Source organism: Clarias gariepinus, chromosome 17, assembly GCF_024256425.1.
Source record: "Clarias gariepinus isolate MV-2021 ecotype Netherlands chromosome 17, CGAR_prim_01v2, whole genome shotgun sequence".
In the NCBI taxonomy this organism is placed as follows: Eukaryota; Metazoa; Chordata; class Actinopteri; order Siluriformes; family Clariidae; genus Clarias; species Clarias gariepinus.
Genome location: NC_071116.1, coordinates 21,570,933 through 21,588,857, shown reverse-complemented (window position 1 = coordinate 21,588,857; position 17,925 = coordinate 21,570,933). Strand labels below are relative to the sequence as shown.

Sequence of the window (17,925 nt, the reverse complement as noted above, 5' to 3'; positions counted from 1 at the left end):
ACTCCGGTTTCCTCCCACAGGCTAAAGACATGCAGATTAGGCTAATTGGCATTTCCAAATTGCCCAGTGCGTGCCCTAAGTCTCCTGGGTTAGGCTCCAGGCATTCTGCGATAAAGTATACAGGATAAGGTGGTATAGACTATGAGTGAGTGATTAACATGAAGTTTATGTTATTGAAGTTACCATCTTTTTCTGATAGAGACGTGAGGTAAAAAAAAAAAATTTTTAGGGCCATTTCAGTTCTAAAGACTGAACTATCAAAGCACCTACATTCATAAGTGATCATAACAAAACTTTGTATCAAGTACAGTCCAAAGCTATCTTAATGGTGGAACTGTCCTCAGTAATCACATGTTTTAAGCAGACCACATGTGCCTATTCTCAGCAACAGTGAGTAGTCTCCACACACCAGAAGTAGGGCATCGGGATGGATCAGGTAGGTCCAGAGGGCAGAATTGGTTAGGATCACTGGTTTCTTCAGAGCACCAGGTGTGGCTCAACAGTCACATAATGGATAAAGTCAATGTGCGTTTTGTGCAAAGGGCAAGCAGGGACTTCAGCAATACTAGCTTTGACAGCATAACTTAAAAAAAAAAAAAAAGTGGGAAGGGCAGACACATAATGCAGCACACAATTTATCTTCATGAACCTTGTTTTGTGAACAGCTTTAGGCTTTTTAGTTCCAATGAGGTGAAACTGTAATGCACCGTACAAAGACTTATTATACAAGTGTGTGCTTCCAAATTTGCAGCTTTTTTGGGAGGGCCACATCTGAGTGCAATGGGCAAAGTAACCACAAACTTTTGTATGAGATCATGATCAGATTTTGCTTTTAGCACATGAAAAACAAAAGAGCAAGGGTTCCTTATCTCGTCCATCAGAAGTAGTGGAGAGAACAAAAGAATGCAGTTCCTGTAAATGACATTGGCATGCTGAGTTATTTTAAAGATTTAGCTTAGTTAGAGATCTATAAGATAAGCAAGAAGACGGATTTGACACTTTGAAAGTTGAAGTGTGTGTGACACAATAGCAATCCGGAGTCTTTCTTTGATTTGTTTTACTAAAGTTACAGTATTTGTTTAATATTTTAAATTAGGACAACATTGATGTGGGGAGAACAAAAAATCCACCACAGAACACTAAAGTGAAAAATCACGCTACCCTAAAAATTTCAAGTTGAAGTTTTCGACTTCAGCCATTTTAGAGAGAAGATTTTATATGTGCCCCAAAAAGGCCATTTTTCCCAGTGTTCTACTGTATCGCTTCAAACAATAATCATTTTCAATGCATGTTATTTTTTTTTTTCGTACTGATACTAATTGGTGTAAGCTTCTAGAAACATATGACCTGTAAAAAGTGTTGCTTAAACACTTGCTTGTTTGTGGTAAAAGCTTAAAAAGCAAAAAATCTGTAGTGTCTGTAGCCATGTCAAATTCATGTTGCAATATCTTAACAATTTTGCATTTTAGAATGATACACTTTTTTTAGATGAAATCTAAATCAGCCAAGGTTACAGAAACTACATCAAAGGGCATGAAATTGTATTTAGCAAATGTGTGCTTTTTATCTGATAAAAATATAAATGTTTGCATATTTACGAAAACAATGAAGCATGGATCAGATGATAAGAAGCATCAAGTATTATGAAAAATGGAATTTACTTTTTCACCTACAGTAGGTGAGACACTTTTTAGCATCAATACCATTTTTAGAAAATCATCAGTGAAAGTGAAAACAGAAACAATAACAGAAGTTCAATTAAGTTTTTCATAAATAATAATAGTCATAATAATATTAATAATTTGCACAATTGAAGCTCATATCTATCTATAAATAGGCCTGTAGCACATATTGACATTGGTCCAGTGGGAAACTGTCCTTTATCTTCGGAAATCATGACTAATCTCAAAGTGTTTTTAACGTGTACAACTTCCCCGTGGATGAGTGACGCGGTCTGCTTTCTCCAACCCACTTGAGTTAAAACACGGAAATGTTCTCACACTAGTTCATTCTCCGACACCGACTCATTAACCGGCTGCTGTTTGTGGTGTGTAGGGAATTTGGTGAGTGCGAGATGTCTGTGGGTGTGACGAAATTGCGGAAGCGAAATTAAAGCTGGGTAACTCTAAATGAGAGAAAGTTTCGCTGCCTGGTTTCTTACCGTGTCTCTTGTCGTGCCTGACGCATGGCGTTCCTCCGGAGCCACCTGGAGCCTGTGGTGTTCTGCGCGCAGGTCGCCAGCTCGTTCTTCGACACCGGCCTACAGATGGTTGTGAAGCAGCGCTACGAGAACCTAACAGCCGGAGGACAGCACGGTCAGAAGGCGATCGCAAACTTTTACATGATCTTTAACATCCTAACCAAGGTGGTGCCGATCATCCCAGCGCTCCTGCTGTCGCGAATCGCAGACCGGGGTTACCGGAAAGTTCCTGTTATAGTTCCTCTGATCGGTTACTTTGTTTCACGGTCGCTGCTCCTGTTCGTCATAGCTCTCGACTGGAGGGTGGAAGTGATGTACGCGGCTCCCGTCGTGAACGGGCTCTGCGGCGGCTTCTCGACCTACTGGCCCGGCGTGATCGTCGTGGTGTCCCTGAGCACCAGCGAGGAGGTGCGGTCTCTGCGCATCATGCGCATCGAGCTCGTCTACGGTCTCGCGGGCTTCCTGGGGAGTCTGGCATCAGGTCACCTGTTCCAGCTCTACGCGCTCGGGAACAAGCAAGGGGTTTTGCTCTCGTGCTCGAGCGTGCTGCTGTACTTTCTGTGCGTCGTCTACGCGACGTGCGTGCTACAGGTGAGCACGCGCAGCCCGGACGCGGAGGAGAGGAGAGATAACGACAGTTTCGGCGTCCTGAACCGCGACACGGTGAACATCGCGCTGCTGTTCACCGCCGGCATCCTGTACGACGTGGCAGTGGCGGGCGGCGTGGAGATCCTCAACGTGTTCGTGCTGGTGGAGCCGCTGAGCTGGACCGCGGCGGAGGTGGGCTACGGGAACGCCGCCGGCTCGGTCATCTTCATCACCAGTTTCCTCGGCGTGAAGCTGTTCACACGGTGCTCTCTGAGCGACACCAGCATGATCCTGATAGGCATGATCTCCTTCCTCACGGGCATCTACTTCATGACGTTTGTTACGACCACCGCCATGTATTTTTTAGGTAGGCCTAAATGCAAACCACTAGAGCAAGTCGTTCATGCTTTTCCTTTTACGCAATACGCCGAAGGTAGTGGAGGCAAAGGGTTTAAGGGGGTCATTCTACAGAAAAAGGTGAAATTTGGAATGAATGAAAAAAAAACATCTCCTGAAATGTATTTCTTCTTCTTTAACTTACTTATAAATGTTTTGAATTCACAAAAAGTTAGAGATTAATGCACTTAAAAAAAAAAAAAACTTTAATAACAGGTGTTGCTTCTCTTCCTGACTATTTGGAGAAGAAAAATCATAACTATGTACAAAATGGCTTCCACATTCTAGGGTTCGAATCCCGGTTCTCCCCATGCTTAGTGGGTTTCCTCTTGTTACTCCTGCGCTTTCCTCCCACAGTCCGAAGACATTCAGATTAGGCTAATTGGGTTCCCAAAGTGTGTGTGTGTGTGTGTGTGTCGCAGGAGACTTGTGCACAAGGTCTCCTAGGATGGGCTTCACACCTGTACACATGATAAAGTGATAAAGACATTAGACAAAATCCTTCACAGCTTTCCTTTCACGCAGTGACCTGAAGGTAGTGGAGGCAAAGGGTTTAAGAGGGTAATTTTATAGTAAAGGTCGGATTTGGGTCATAAAAATGTCCTGAAATGTTTTTCTCCTTCTTTTGATAGCAATGAAAACTTTGAGTCCACAGAAAGTAAGGCAAGGCAAGTTTATTTGTATGGTACATTTCATACACCATGGTAATTCAAAGTGCTTTACATAAAAGAGAAAAAATAATAGTCATAAGAAGAAATCGAAAATAATAGCACTAAGACTTTAAAAATTATTTCAATTTGATTTAAAATAAAAACAGTTTGTAGTGGCACTGGACCATTTAGAATCAAAATAAAACAGTTGAAATTATAAGCTCATATTCTTAGAGCTTAAAGCACTTTTTAAATACATTTGATAACTGGTGTTATTTCTCCTCCTGGTAACACCAATGACAAATTAAAGAAAAATCATAACTATTTACAAAATGGCATAGTGGTCAGCACTGGCCTGCACCTCCAGGGTCTGTGTTCGATTCAGTGTGCATGGAGTTTGCATGTTCTCCCGTTGGCGTTTAAAAATTGACCATGGTGTATGTGAATGAGCGTGTTTGTTTGTCTGTGCCCTGCGATGGATTGGCACCCCACCTCGTGCCCTAAGCCTCCCGGGATAGGCTCCAGGTCCTGAGCAAGCAGGAGTGTTTGAGTGCAAGACCACATGGTTTTCAATTATGTCAAAATTAATTAATTATTGGACGTAATTCGTTTTTATATCCATATTTTTGACAGCCATACTTTAAATGAATAAGACCAATGCCTAATTTAAAAGCTTTACATAAAACTGCAAAATAAATTGACATTTCTAAACAAAAGAAGAAAGCCATCTGATGTCCCTTTTGCATGGTTCTATTGTTCTTCATCTAGTGACCTGTCCTGGTGTTTGATATTATCCTGTCCTGAAAATGTTAGTCCAGTTGCTCAGCTAAGTAACAACCCTTCCTAAGCTGAATTGGTCTAGGCTACACTTTACACTGAGGAAATAGTCATGATTTACGCATCAACATATTTAAATTAAGGTAAAAATTTCCACTCAAGTAAAATATGTAAGTTGAACAAATGGTAAAAATTGGTATGTTTAGGTTAAACTACATAAACTGCATTTACAAATGTCATTTATTTTTTGTAAAACAGATGCTCATACTCTTATAAACATCTATTTTTTTATTAACTAGACAATATTAACCTAGTTAAATATTACCTAGTTTAAAAATAAAAATGAAATCAGTCCTTCATAGTCAGTGGCATATCAGTGATGGAATGCGACATAATGCTTTTCCTAGCAAAAGTGAGTGTTTTGTACAGTTTTTTTGTTGTTGTTGTTTTTCTTTTAAACGGACTACCAAGACAAGAGTTAAAGATCCTGATGAACTGTATGTCCTACAGTATATAAAATCTGGAACTGTATTGCAATGGGCAATTATCACATGGGGAAAGGACAAACTGTAAAGCTGAATGCAATAGTTAAATCCATTTTATCTTAATTTATTTTTAAATCACCTTAAAGAATGTGCATATAATTGTGTAAAACTGGGATGGAAGTTTAGATTAACTGACCAGAAACAGGCCATGATGATTCTATGGTTCAGAAACAATCCCATCAATACCTACACTGCAATATACAGTAATACAGCACAGAACTTATTGCTCAATATACAGTAAGTAAAAGATATTAATCATCTTTATATACACAGACCCAGGTAGTTGTCATAAGAGTAGATTAGATTTATAGCATCAACAATCTTTGAGAAATGGGTCCCATAAAGAGTTTAATCACTCCAGTATTTAGATGGCAGTTGAAGGCCTCAGTTCTCCTGATTATGTAAGTAGGATTGGAATTAAAGCTAAACACAGGAACAGTCTTGGGCAGCTGTACAGAAGCTTTTTTTTTTTTTTTTTTTTTTTTTTTTTTAATAACTGAATCTGCTATAAATTAATTCCAGCATTTAAAGGTGAGAAAAGCAGGCAATGTAAAAATCACTAACACATCAATCTGCCAAATTTACAAAAGAGGAACTGAGATGGGGAAACCAGCAGTCAGTGACGTGAATAAGATTGCTAACATGTTGACTTTTAGGCAAAATTCATGAGTAGATAATTCAGCAAAGAAGCCAACCGGGATCAATCACAAGGCATTATTCCAATTGAAAAAAGTAAATACTGTTCTAGCAGGTTTAACACCGTGTGTTACTGAAGCTCTGAACTCACAAAAGAGCTTTTGTGTATTTTATATAACTTCTTTTTCCCTCTCATTGTTACAGCTCGTACACTCACTTTGTTTGCGCTGATTCCCATGCCCACCATCCGCTCACTACTGTCCAAGCAGATCCGAGGATCATCATACGGTACGTTTTATTCCACCCTTAATCTTTTGGCATTCATATATAATACATTATTGTTTTTTGGGAACAAGCTGACTCATTGTAACGGTTACGTTTCAGTGGTTAAAGCTGTACAGTTCAGGGCTTTGTTTCGTTTAAAATAAAATAAAAAACTTTTATGGGGTTTATTTGGTAAGCCTGAGGAAAAAGGAGAAGTGAAAGTCCACAAATGGGAGGGGAACCTTGCTTGATTGCTGAGAAGGTGTTTTGGTATTCTGGGGAAAGTAACATTGCAGTGGCCTGTCTTCATCTCCGCACCACTGGTGTGAAGCCCAGAATAAATAAGTAGGGGCGAGAACTAAGAGTGTTGATTAACTCTGGAATATCCTTTTTATAAAATAGAGGTGTAATATCGTTAAGAAGCCATACGTTTTTCAGATTTAGATTTACCATTTAAATATACTGCCTGGCTGAAAAATAAAAAGTCAAATTAAAATTTTATTTCACATACACAGTCATGGACAATACGATATGCTGTGAAATGCTTGGACTACTGCCCGTGACCTTAAAATAGAGACAATGAATAGAAAATAAATATGAAAAGGAAAACAGAAGATAAATTTGACTAAGTAAAAATAAAATAAAGAATAAAATAACACTACAGTACAAAATATACAATATAAGAAAAATGTATGAAAAATTTAAAATAGGAGACGGCTGTACTGTACAGGACAAAATATACAATATAAGAAACATATATGAAAAGTAAAAAAATATATAAAAAATAAGACAGTTGTGCAATATAGAGTTTATGGACTTTTGTGGGAATGAAGTTGAATATTAACAGAAATGCCACATATTTAAAGTGTTTAAAGTGACTTGCGCATCCGGGTAACAGAACGTCCAGAGGGTGTAAAATATGCTTGAAGTGACATATTTAAAGTGACTTGTGATAGGGTAATTGGGTAATTTAACTAATGTCCACGAATGTGTTGTGCTGTGGCCACTAGTGTAAGTGAATGTCCACAGTGAGCGCAGAAACCATGTGTGTGGATGTGCAAAATAGATCAGTACTGAGTGGTGTACTGATTGAGAGACCGTATCGCCTGCGTGAAAAAGCTCCTACTCAGTCTCTCGGTGTTGGTCTTCAGGGAGCGGAATCGCTTTCCTAACCTCAGCAGAAAAAAAGAGTCCATTGCTGGGGTGGCTGAGGTCCTTCACAATTTTCCTGGCCTTGGTCCAGCACCGCTTGCTGTAGATTAAGTGCAGGTCAGGGAGCTCGGTGCAGATGATGCGCTTAGCTGATCGCACCACCCTCTGTAGAGCTCATCTGTCCTGCATGGTCCTGTTCCCGAACCAGGTTGAGATGTTTCCCGTCAGGATGCTCTCTATGGTGCAGGAGTAAAAGTTCCTGAGTACCTTGGAGGGCAGTCGCCAATCGCCACATAGTTTTGATTACAGCACACAATGTGGTGGCTAATTCATGTATGGAAATTATTCCTCATGCTCCCAGAATCACGCTCACAATTCTATTCCTGGAATATGACTGTGAAATCAGGGAAAAAAAACTTAATAGTTCATCATCTGACTAAATTTTATTTCCACATAACGTTTCTGAGTCTAGACCAGACCAACTGAAGCAAACCCCCACATCGTATCACTGTCTCCAGAGGCTTGTACAGTGGGCATTATTCTTGATGCGTGCGTCAGTCTATGCACTTCACTACTTACAGTACACTGACACTCTTCACTCTGGAATGGGGATAATCTAAACTCATCAGACCACATGACGTTCTTCCATTTCTCCAGAGTCCAATCCTTGCACTCCTTAGCAAATTTAAGCCTTTTTGACCAGCAGTGTATGCATCAACATACTTACTTTCATGGCAGAATATTCATAAATTTGAATATGCATGTTCAACAGAAATAAATAATAGTAAAATTGGTATGTTTATTTTAAACTCATTAAATACTATTATGTATACTGATAAACTTAATTTATTGTAGTGCTGGAGTTAAAAAACAACTGTTATGCAGTTCTGTTAAATAGTCTAGGGGGTCGTTAATCCAGTGTGTTTATTAGCAAAGACTTCTGAGCCAACAGAAGAGCATGCTGACCACCATGGGGCACACAAAAATATCAGGTTGACAGCATGTGATTCTCCTCCGAATAAATCACTGCTTGCTTTCCAAGTTTTTTGTGTTCATCTGATATCATCTGATGTCCCAAAATTTACTCGCTAACCTCTTTAAAAAAAAAAAAAAAAAAAAAAAAACTTAAACTTTAAATATACAGTATTTAGTGCTTAGGTTGGGTGTCCAGGATTACTCATTATTACAACTGAAGCCAAAAGTTCATGAGTGTGATTCATAAGGGATGTACAAACTAGAAGTGAGCAGGAGATGTGAAGTCATTCCATTTAACTTAACCAGTTTAACAATGAGGAAATTGCACATGTAGAGGTCAAGTGAGGGATTAAAGCTGCTTTAGCACCACCACATTGTACATCCTGAAATAAATTAATAACAGCATTGACAATGTCAGTACAACTGAGATTGTACAACCAAAATTCAAAAAAGTTGGAACACTATGGAAATTGGCAATAAAAACAAAGGGCAGTCATCAACCCATTATTTGATTATTTGCATTTAGGATGGTCCTTTACCTATATGACCCAGAAAATATGATGGCTGTTGTTTCCAAAAAGTTGACTTATCAGATCACAAAACATATTTCCAGGGTGCCACTGTCCATCTCAGATGAGACCGAGCCCGGAGAAGTCTTTTGACCCAGTATTAATGTATGGCTTTTTTAAGCAAACGGTGAATGTCAAATTGGACCCAATGCATCCTGACGGGCAAAAAAAAGTAGTCTGCAGACAATATGATCTGGACACACCTTGAAAACGGTTCTAGGCGCTTGGAGCTGGCAGTGCATCCAGTCCTACAGTCATACCTAGGAATTAAGTAATGCTTATTGTGGAACTTAAGTGCACTAAACCCCACTTGACCACTAGGTGATGCTGTTGAGCAGAGTTTTACTTTTTTTGGTTTGTGTGCTAGTCTTTTTTTTTTTTTTTACACTTTTGTGTTTTTGTCATCCACAGGAAAGACTTTCACAGGGCTCCAGTTGTCTTTCCTGTTGGCAGGTCTAGCTACAACTCCTATCTACACCCAGGTCTACCAGGCTACATTGCACACCCTTCCAGGGTTTGTCTTCACTTTATCCAGCATCATAACATTCCTTGCCATGATTCCCACCAGGTAAGCTTAATCAACTTTATCACATGACTAAAAAGTTTGTCATTCTGCAATATAATTTACAGTGTTTAATTTTTTGCAGCATTGTCGGCTGTCGTACTGCAAGGCAGGAACGCTACGACAGGTTATAAGGAAATTGAAGCTTCAGGTTAATCCTGAGCTTGACCTTCTGCCTGTGCAGTGTTTCACAGATTCCCCGTGTTCGTCTGGGTTCTCCGGTTTCCTCCAACCTTCCAAAAACGTGCTACTAGGTGGAACTGCGATGCTGACTTGTCCTTAGGTGTATGTGTGTATATGGTGCCCTGTGATGGGCTCATGTCATACCCAGGGAGAGTGCTATCTTAGGATCCACTACAAGCCTGACCAAATAAAATACAGATTACGAAGTTTATTGATTTATTATTTATTGCTATTATCATTTCACTTCACTGGTACGTTGTGGTGTGTATGTTACTTGTATATTTTTTATGTCTTCCTCAGTTAGTGTTATTTTATTTGGCATCACTTTAAATGAAAATGCACACAAAGGCATATGAATAATTGTCTTGGATTACTGTGGGGTGCTTATTTATTTTATTCAGTAGGTCATTTACACACACCATCTAGTCGCTGTTTTTTTTTTTTTGTTTTTTTTTTTTTAAAAGAAAAATATCTGTAATATAAAAAGAAGCTTGATGAAATTGTTTGAAAGTGAAAACATTGGAGTGTATGATTTGGGGGAATATACCCTAAATGTGTAACTTTTTCAATAAAAAAAGAAATGAATACACAAACTATCCCAAAAGCATTAGCACAATCCTTTTTAATTGGTTCAATATTTAAAATATGTTCATTAAAGATATAGCTTCAAAACATCAATGTCATTTTCCTGTAATTGAAACACTGACATTTACATTTATTTAATTTTACAGTAAACAATTCACACAAAGGAAAATTAGGGGTTGAACTGAGCGCTAAAAACCTTTTTTGGTCTATAAATTATTAGCAAAAAAAAAAAATCTTCACCTCCATATTTTACGTCTTCCCTCAGCCTCGTACAGACTTTGACTCTCTTCAACAGAAGATGAGTTTTACAAAGCAGTTTAATTTCAACATTAAAAGTCAATTCAAACTGAAAAAACGCTATTTACAACTAAACGCACAGCCTTCAAGCAAGAAAACAATTTACATAATTACCAAAAAAAAGCTTACACTGTTGCTCATGAAACCTGATGAACTTGCCTCCGTGTCTATCATAATAATAAAGGATAAATTCAGTTGGTCGATTTACATAGGCTGAGTGTATTAATCACTTCCTCTAAACTCACTTGTTACAAAGTCACAAACAACTCGTGTAGTGTAGCTGCCTTAATTATCACACAAATGTTTCACAGAACCTTTAAAGAGACGAAAAGAAAGCAAAACGATTTGGTTATTAGAAGTGGAACTTTAAACCATACCAGAATGTGACACACACACTGTGTCTCGGGTGTTGTGTGTTGTTTTTTTTTTTTTTACAAACTACTGATTTCAAATACACTGATCAAACCGTTCTACATTATGACCTTAAAGGAAAATTCCACATTGAACAGCTTGCATATTGATCGTCGGAATTAATTTAGGATCCACAGTAGCGTCTGATGTAGTCTTGTTCACTTTGTTTTCTACATTACCCATAATGCCAATTGTCTACCTGCTGGTAGTGTGACAGTGGGAGCTTCATCTCTACCCAGGAGTCCAGCGTACTGTAGTTCTTTAGTTGGTGCTTCCAAAGGTTAATTCGAATTACAGAATCAATGAGCAAATCAGCACTAGAATCACTAAGCGCACATCACAATACAGTATAATCATATTCAAATGTGTTTCCAGGTGGAGTTTTCCTTTAAGAGCTGAAATTCAGGATTACTGTTCAGCAGATGGCGCCAGAGTGACTTGTTTAAATCTATTATACAGCACTAACTATCATCAGACTGATCTCACTCTATTATTAACAATAACCTACACCCTATCTGTGACACTGCAAGTTCAAAATAATAAAAAGTAAAAGGTTGACATGTCAAGTCCTTGAGAACCCCCAACAGGCACTCAGAGGAAAAAAACACAAAAAAAAACAGGGGATATAAGGTCTTTAAAGCACTTTCTAATGAAATGAGTGCAATTTCTTAAGACAAATACATCACATTTTTTCCTCATCACAGCAGTGTAACTTATTTCACCATTGCATGTTATAATCCCAACTGCAGTTCTGAACAAACATGATTTGCTTTCCCTTAAAATGCACACAATAGAATAATGACAACAGTAAAGCCCTATTAGTTCTGGACAACAGCTGGCCTGTTAACTGCTGCATAACAGTTAAAAGAAAGAGACGAACGCAGACCCAGTGGAGTACCGAGACATGACTGGCACAGGATGTAGCTTAAGCTGTGAAAAACGCACATACAGTATAGAGACAGCTTTTCAGAGGCTCAGCGGTGTGTAGCAGGGTCGGCAGGAATGCTCATACTGAGCACTGGCACCCTTAATATATCATCTTGAGACTGTTGTTATATCAACGTTTCTAACCGTCAAATGTAGTGTGTATAAACATTCCAGCAGGAGCATAATTCAAACTTTAACCAATGACTCTGTGTGTACTTGGTGAGGGTAAGTGTTTCCATAGACTGAGACAAAGAGAGAGAGAACATTCCGTTCCGAAATGGGGGAGCAGATATAATTTTTCAAGCATGCTCCATCTAAAGCCGTCATGTTAGCTGACATAATGCAATATTGACATTTTGTGTCAGGACTTGACGTAAAACCTATGTCCATATGTATAAAGGCGTAATTCAACATGCAGCAGCTTTTTAAAAAAAAATTGACATTAGTTAGTGTTATGATTTCACAAAGCAATATGAACATTTATAAAGATCAGATATTCAACAGCCATCATAAAGGACTGGCTTTGTCCATTATGATGTCCAGCTGACATAAGGTCCTCTTATGACCCGGCATAAATCTATAAAGGCTTAATTTAATATTCAACAGCTTTTGGGAAGTCTTTGTCCAACTGCATTAAAGCGTCTGTGTACTTCGATGGAATGACATGATAGAGTTATAGAATTCAGTATATATAATTCAGAATTTCATCGCATGACTTGTGTGTTGTGATATTTTCAAACACAACAGCATAAACACGCCAAGATGTCCCAAACCTTAAACCCCTGCTAAAAAATGTATATCAATACAATATTTTTTAATTCCCAATTAGTGCTTGTTTATATTAATACTGACTAAACAAAAAATCCAAAGACCTTATATTTTATGTCCTGCTGAGAAATTACATCGCTGTGAGAAAGAAATGACTCCCCGAGTGGTTGTTGAATGCATTTCATATCGTTAGCAGCTTTTGTTTAAAAGCTCTTATTTGATTTTGAAAAGCACTGGAACATAAATATTTCATGAGGTCATGTAGGGCTGAGGAGACAATCTTCATTCAGAGACAAGCAACCAAAACATAAATCACGAAATTTAATAAAGTGGATATGATCCCATGTCATTTCACAGCATCGGATCCGTAGTGTTCCTGAAACAAAACAAATAAACAAACAAACCAAGTCACATCGAACTTTGGTGAGAGGAATGTAGACGATCCTTGGCCGGTCTCTTGATGTTCATAATGCACGGGACGACGACGACAGTGAGGCAGCAATAAAAGGGGAACCATGCTGAGAGCAAGCGCAATGTATAGAAAAAGAAAACTGTTGGCAAAAGGCAACTGTACGTCTTTTTTTCTGTCCACAACAGATCAGAGGATAATTCCAGGTTATTCTGTGGTCCGTCTCGCTGTGCTTCAGTTGAACTCTAAATTACATGTTCTTCCAGGCCGGCGGAAAAGAGGAGGTGGCTTGGTGGGGATTTCATAAATAAAAAAAAAAAAATAAAAAAAAAATGCACATTTTACAAATCCGAATGCAACAAAATATCATATGGTCTTTGTGTAGCACAACCTCTTGCTCCCTGGGACATTTGGGTCCCCGATGGCCAAAACACATGAGGAAACTCCACAACGAGCTCACCCTGATCTTAGCGGGTCATGACTCCAAGAGCAGGTGATGCATATACACGCTCAGTTCGTCTCTGATTTGGCTTCCTGTTTGTCCTGTAAGATTGGAATGAGAGACTCCCATGCTGCAAGGCACTGTAGATCAGACACAGAGTACAAACAGCTGTTACCATCTGGCCATTCTTCAGTCATTTTTTCTTTTTCTTTTCACAATAGGACACTTGTGGTTAAGCAGACCTTTTTGTCTTTCTTTTTTTATTTCGTGCTATGCAATGTCAGACTCGGTACTATTTGAATTTCCGTAGCAAAAAGCTTCTGAAATTGGCTTGTTTTGAGGCAAATAATGGGGAAACCATTACTATTTGACAGAGACTTCATTTCTAAAAACAAAAGTGTCGATTTTATATATATATATATATATATATATATATATATATATATATAGCTTGTATATATATATATATATATATATATATATATAGCTTGTATATATATATATATATATATATATAAACTCGAGCACAGCGGTCTTTTTTTTCCGTGAACTCTAAAGAGCAACTTTGCTGATATGACTATTTTAACAAGGTCAAGCTCTGCACGTCCAGCTTAGCGCTCTGTGCCGTCCTTTCTAGCTGGTGTGTTTTAAATTTTGCAGAGCCGTGTCAGTGTTTGGCCCGGCTGAGGGGCTAAAAGGTAAAAGAACCACAGCCAAGCTATTTCAGGACCACAATCAGTGCAGCTGATGGTTGATCTCGAGCTATTGTGTATACAGATGTGATGAATGTTTCCTGACACCGAAGACAGCGCAGTGAAGCACACAGATTTTCACTATTCGTACCAAAAAGTACATGAACCTAGACGTTGTTTTATATATAGTTTGGTCGAAAATGTAAATTAACTATTTTCCCTGAAATACTCTGCCTGTATTACTAAATACTCCATACTATTGCAAATGTATTAAATACCTTCAACCCAAAATTGCATGCTCTTACTTACTTTGAAATAAGTTTTATGTCCTAAAGTTACCTCGCTAGATTCAGTTTGGTTTAAAGCCATGACTAAGATTATAAGCTCCAGTTTTGCATATTGCACGTCTGAAAGTCAAAGTGGGAAAACATGCCTGGAAAGACATTCAGCCTAATTTTTCAATCAATCCATTATTGGAACTTTTCAGCTGACAATCACACAAAAAGTGCATTAATTTATCATCTAAACATAAGTGAATATGCTGTAACTCGCACCATAGCACAAATGAGCTACGTGGGAAGAACAGGAAGAAAACAATTCCACCAGTGCAATCAGTCCAAGTTTATAGGAGTGACAGACAGGTCCTTGAAAGCGCTGACTGGTTAGTGAGTGACGATCACTTTTGCAACAGATCCCGCCAACTTGGTGGCAAATTTTTCTACTTCTGTTTGTATTGTAGTGGAGTACGTTTTTAGGCAAGTACATGTACTTTGACTTGAGTATTGAGTTTGTGTACTTCTGCCACCTCTGGCTGTTATACAGCTTAGAACAGCAATTCTACACAAGCCTGACTGCAACATAATTAACTAAAAAATCTTTCGAGAGGAAATCTAGGGGACATTACAAGAATTATTGAGTGTCATTTGACTTACCGTTGAAGATGGAAGTGCAAAACAGTAACAAAAAAATATAACCAAGTCTCATTGAACTTATCAACGATTCTGATCTGCAAAGGTTTTGAGAACAAATCTCTCCCACCAGTTTTCATTCACTGGGCTTCTGGCTGAGGAGGAGGCACTGACTGGCTCCCTATTTTCATATGGAGTAAAGCATCTAACCATTTACAGATAAGCCTGAGCTTTTGCAACCGATCATAACCGGAAAGGTGGGAGGCCTAACCTAATCTCAAATCGCTGGCAGATTAAACACTATGCGGCACGCACATGTCAAAAACAAGTTATTTTTCGGAATAAATGCTTTGTGCACGTTATCAGGTCAGTGTCCATGTAAACAATTAATTTGTGACCAACTGTAATGATTTCAACTCAACCTAAAGAAATATTCCCCATAAACATAGTGTCTCTGTCCTTTACCTTTTCATAGTACTGGATGTTTTTGTCTGCCACGCCGGTCAACAGCTGTCTGAAATCTTGCCGCTTGTTGTTCTGCCAGCGCTCCCAGTCAGCCTTTAGGTCGGCATTGAAGCATTCCACCCGATCCTGGCACTTCTCTACATCTGTAGGCACCTGCACAAGGACACACAAATAACCTTCTTCTGTGCTCCAAATAAAACACTATTTTGTACAAAGATCTGATGTACCATCAGGCAGCACATATTCTGCAAACTTCACATCAATACTTTAAGAATTAAATACCACCAGACATTAAAATATTTGAGCAAAGTACCCGTGGTCTGGTACACACAAGTAATAGCTAATACGGTCCATAAGTATTTGGACAGGCAAGAAGGCAATTTTTGTATTTTTATCATTGTATTTGTGCACCACCACAATGGATTTAAAATATCAGCAATCAAAAGGTTATTGAAGTGTAGACTCAAAGCTTTAATTCAGGGGATGAGTCATAAAATATTGGATGAAAGGTTAAGAACTACAGCCATTTTTACCAATTCCATCCATTTCCACAGGCTCTAAAGTAAATAAACAGGGAAAAAATAATAATAAATAAGAGAATTATTATTAAAACATTAATGCAAAAGCTGAAGTCAATGTCTGCCTAAGTTCATGAAGATAACCAAATGCTGAGTTTCCTTCCTGGAGTCTCAGCCTATCCTTTACTACAGCTGCCTTCTGTTGCCACTTGTGTGTCTTTCTGTTTTGTCTGGAGGCAAGAAACCATACTCAGTTAGGTTGAAGTCAGGTGACTTACTAGGTACTTTAAGAACAATCAACCAAGAACAATCTTGGTTTGCTTTTACTGTATGTACTGTATTGTTGTTGTTTTTTTCATCTGTATCGTCAAGCACTATCCTATCAGTTTTGCAGCATTTGACTAAATCTGACCAGAAATTATAGCTCATTACACTTCGGAGTTCATCCTGCTACTTATATCAGCAGTCACACCATTAATAATCACCAGTGACCCAGTTTCACTGGCAGCCACACATGCCCATGCCATAACGCTTACTCTGCCATGTATGATAGTGTGGCATGCTTTGGAACATGAGCCCTTCATTTCCTTCTCCACCCTTCTCTTCCTTTCCAATCATCCTGGTTACATGTTGATCTTTCATCAGAACTGGACATCCTTTGTTTTAGTTTTTTTAGCAAAGCCTAATCTGGCCTTCTGTTCTTGAGAGATACCAGTGGTTTGTATCTCTATTTTTATCTATCAACCTCCATGCACACAGAGGTGCAAGGCAACAGTGCTAACCATTACACCACCATGTAGTGTATCTGTATTTTGTGCAATGAAATTGGTATACAACAATCAAGATTTAGTACGTCGCCCTATTCTTCAAAACCTTATGGATCCGGCTGCGCATAGAATAAAAAAGACATCTGCAGTATTCTAGTGTCACTCACTCAATCCATGCCTGCTTGATTGCTTCCTGAAGATCATGTAATAAAGATGGTTTAATCACTAAAACCATCGATTGATGGTTTTTCAACATTGTCCAGCAGTTTTCTATTGGGTTTAGATCTGGAAATCACACAAGCCATGGCTCCAGAAGCTAATGCCATTGTCACATTGCCAGTTTTTTTTACTAGTTGTTCAGATAAATAGCCCAACCCTCCAGCCTGATAAGATATATTAATTAGTGAAACCCCCTGTTTTATAAACCTAATTTATTTTGTTTCAACTGGTACTCCTGTTTACCTGCTATTTTTTTCTCCTAACAGTTTCATACATTATGATTTTCCAAAAATGATACTTACTGTTGTCCTCTTTTCCTCACGAAACGCTACCGCCTCCAGTTTAGACTCGTACTCGGCCTGGACTTGGTCCCTCTTTTTCAAAACATTCTGTAAATTAAGAGTAACATCATGATGGAAACATTGTGCATAAACTTTGCAAACAGCCTGCCAACTATCCATAAATTCAGTTATAAAACCAAGATAGTCAGAGCCACAGCGGGCTGAAATTAGTTCACAGTTCAGCGTTTGGCATCACTGCAACTGCACACAGTGAGGCAGCGCCAATATGGAAGCTATTAAAACAGCTTTGCACAAACGGCAGTCTAAAGTACGTGTGCGCTGGGGAGCTTTAGGGAGAAGAATAATGGCCCTAAAGATTGGAAAAGTTAACAAGATGCAGTCAGCACCAGAGAAGCGCTGAGCCTCCTGGTCTATTCCCATCAGACCCCTGTCGACTGAAGGGTATAAGCTTTTCCTCCTTTTTTGGAAAGTGAAGATGTTTTTCCTGTTGAATTCGCAATTTAATTACTGCTTCAAGGCAATGATTCACCACTTAATAAGCGCAAAATATCTTTCCATGAGATCAGTTCCCATATAGTAAAATATTTATCACTTGAGTATTAAAATAAATAAATGTAAATAAAACGGCACACATGCATTCAGTTAATTCATAGATAATGCCTATTACTGTATATCATTGCCTCTTACTGTATAAGAATAATAAGTGCTTACTATACAC

At 38.5% G+C, this 17,925-nt stretch overlaps 2 protein-coding genes across 2 annotated transcripts in view; one reads left to right on the top strand and one right to left on the bottom strand.

Moving 5' to 3' along the window:
- Window positions 1-1,998: 1,998 nt before the first annotated feature.
- Window positions 1,999-9,947, top strand: LOC128545765 (thymic stromal cotransporter homolog). The gene is made up of 4 exons (XM_053516386.1): window positions 1,999-3,155; window positions 5,997-6,080; window positions 9,164-9,320; window positions 9,400-9,947. The coding sequence occupies exons 1-4, from the start codon at window positions 2,186-2,188 to the stop codon at window positions 9,446-9,448; spliced, it is 1,260 nt and encodes a 419-aa protein (XP_053372361.1). The 5' UTR covers window positions 1,999-2,185; the 3' UTR covers window positions 9,449-9,947.
- A 157-nt stretch (window positions 9,948-10,104) lies between these two features.
- snx30 (sorting nexin family member 30) overlaps window positions 10,105-17,925 on the bottom strand; it is a 28,325-nt gene continuing 20,504 nt past the window's right edge. Inside the window, exons 7-9 of the mRNA XM_053516385.1 lie at window positions 17,208-17,294; window positions 15,402-15,554; window positions 10,105-13,476 (exon numbers count right to left, since the gene is read on the bottom strand). Coding sequence (XP_053372360.1) covers window positions 13,405-13,476; window positions 15,402-15,554; window positions 17,208-17,294 — 312 coding nt within the window. The 3' untranslated portion in view covers window positions 10,105-13,404. The remainder of the gene's footprint in view (window positions 13,477-15,401; window positions 15,555-17,207; window positions 17,295-17,925) is intronic.

Coding starts and splice junctions, on each gene's coding strand:
- LOC128545765 (XM_053516386.1), top strand. CDS start 2,186: ATGGCGTTCCTCCGGAGCCACCTGGAGCCTGTGGTGTTCTGCGCGCAG. Junction 3,156..5,996: donor CACCGCCATGTATTTTTTAG/GTAGGCCTAAAT, acceptor TCATTGTTACAG/CTCGTACACTCACTTTGTTT. Junction 9,321..9,399: donor CTTGCCATGATTCCCACCAG/GTAAGCTTAATC, acceptor AATTTTTTGCAG/CATTGTCGGCTGTCGTACTG.